General features: G+C 42.4%; 1 protein-coding gene across 1 annotated transcript in view; it reads left to right on the forward strand.

Moving 5' to 3' along the window:
* Positions 1–479, forward strand: part of LOC122082265 (beclin-1-like protein) — an 8770-nt gene extending 8291 nt beyond the window's left edge. Inside the window, exon 9 of the mRNA XM_042649728.1 lies at positions 116–479. Coding sequence (XP_042505662.1) covers positions 116–338 — 223 coding nt within the window. The 3' untranslated portion in view covers positions 339–479. The remainder of the gene's footprint in view (positions 1–115) is intronic.
* Positions 480–824: the final 345 nt, after the last annotated feature.

The following is an 824-nucleotide window of genomic DNA, read 5'->3' on the forward strand; positions in this document are numbered from 1 at the left end:
TGGGGATGGGTTTTATTAAAGCAATTGCAACCAAGAAAGAAAGATGGGGGCACAAAATGTTCTTAAAATATTTTCATTTTTATATATTTCTGACCATCCAGGATTCACTTTGTAGGATTGAGAATGACAGAGTGGAGAACTACACCATCACACAGAGTTTCAACAAGCAGGAGAATTGGACTAAAGCTTTAAAGTACACCCTTTGTAATCTGAAATGGGCTCTCTACTGGTTTGTTGGGAACACAAACTTTCAGCCTCTTTCTGCAATGGTCTCATCGCATTCTGAGGCTCCTGGAATGGGTTCTTTGTACACAAAACATGTTACGGACTCCCACTGAACCCCTGAGACGGTGAGATTCCCCCACAACCCCCCCCCTCTTGAAGAAAAACCACATGTCAATATGTATATAGCAACATTCATGCAAAATCAATAGTCAGAAAGCTGGTTACTACGATATATATTAAAACCTTTTATACAACCATGTTCCTCACTCTCTTGGTTTTTTGGTTGCAAAGTGGGATTTGGGGGTGAAAGAGAGTGTGGATCAGGTTCTCGTATGGAACCATTATTGTACGATCTTCTGTGGAGTCCATATGTGTGGATTCAGAGCATGCAAGAACAAAGAAAAAGGGGAGGGGGGGTGAGAATTGGGGATTCTGTGGATAGGCGCATGGTCCTAGGTTCTATTCCTCATCTATGCATTTGCAATTTAAGTGCAGACCATGGCGGTGGGTTGTTGTGTTAGTCCCCCAAGGATTAGTTGAGGTGCGTGTAAGCTGGCCCGGAGGCCTTGAACACTTAGCTTTACCAAAAAAAAAAAAAA

The sequence above is a fragment of the Macadamia integrifolia genome, chromosome 6, assembly GCF_013358625.1.
Source record: "Macadamia integrifolia cultivar HAES 741 chromosome 6, SCU_Mint_v3, whole genome shotgun sequence".
Classification (NCBI taxonomy): Eukaryota; Viridiplantae; Streptophyta; class Magnoliopsida; order Proteales; family Proteaceae; genus Macadamia; species Macadamia integrifolia.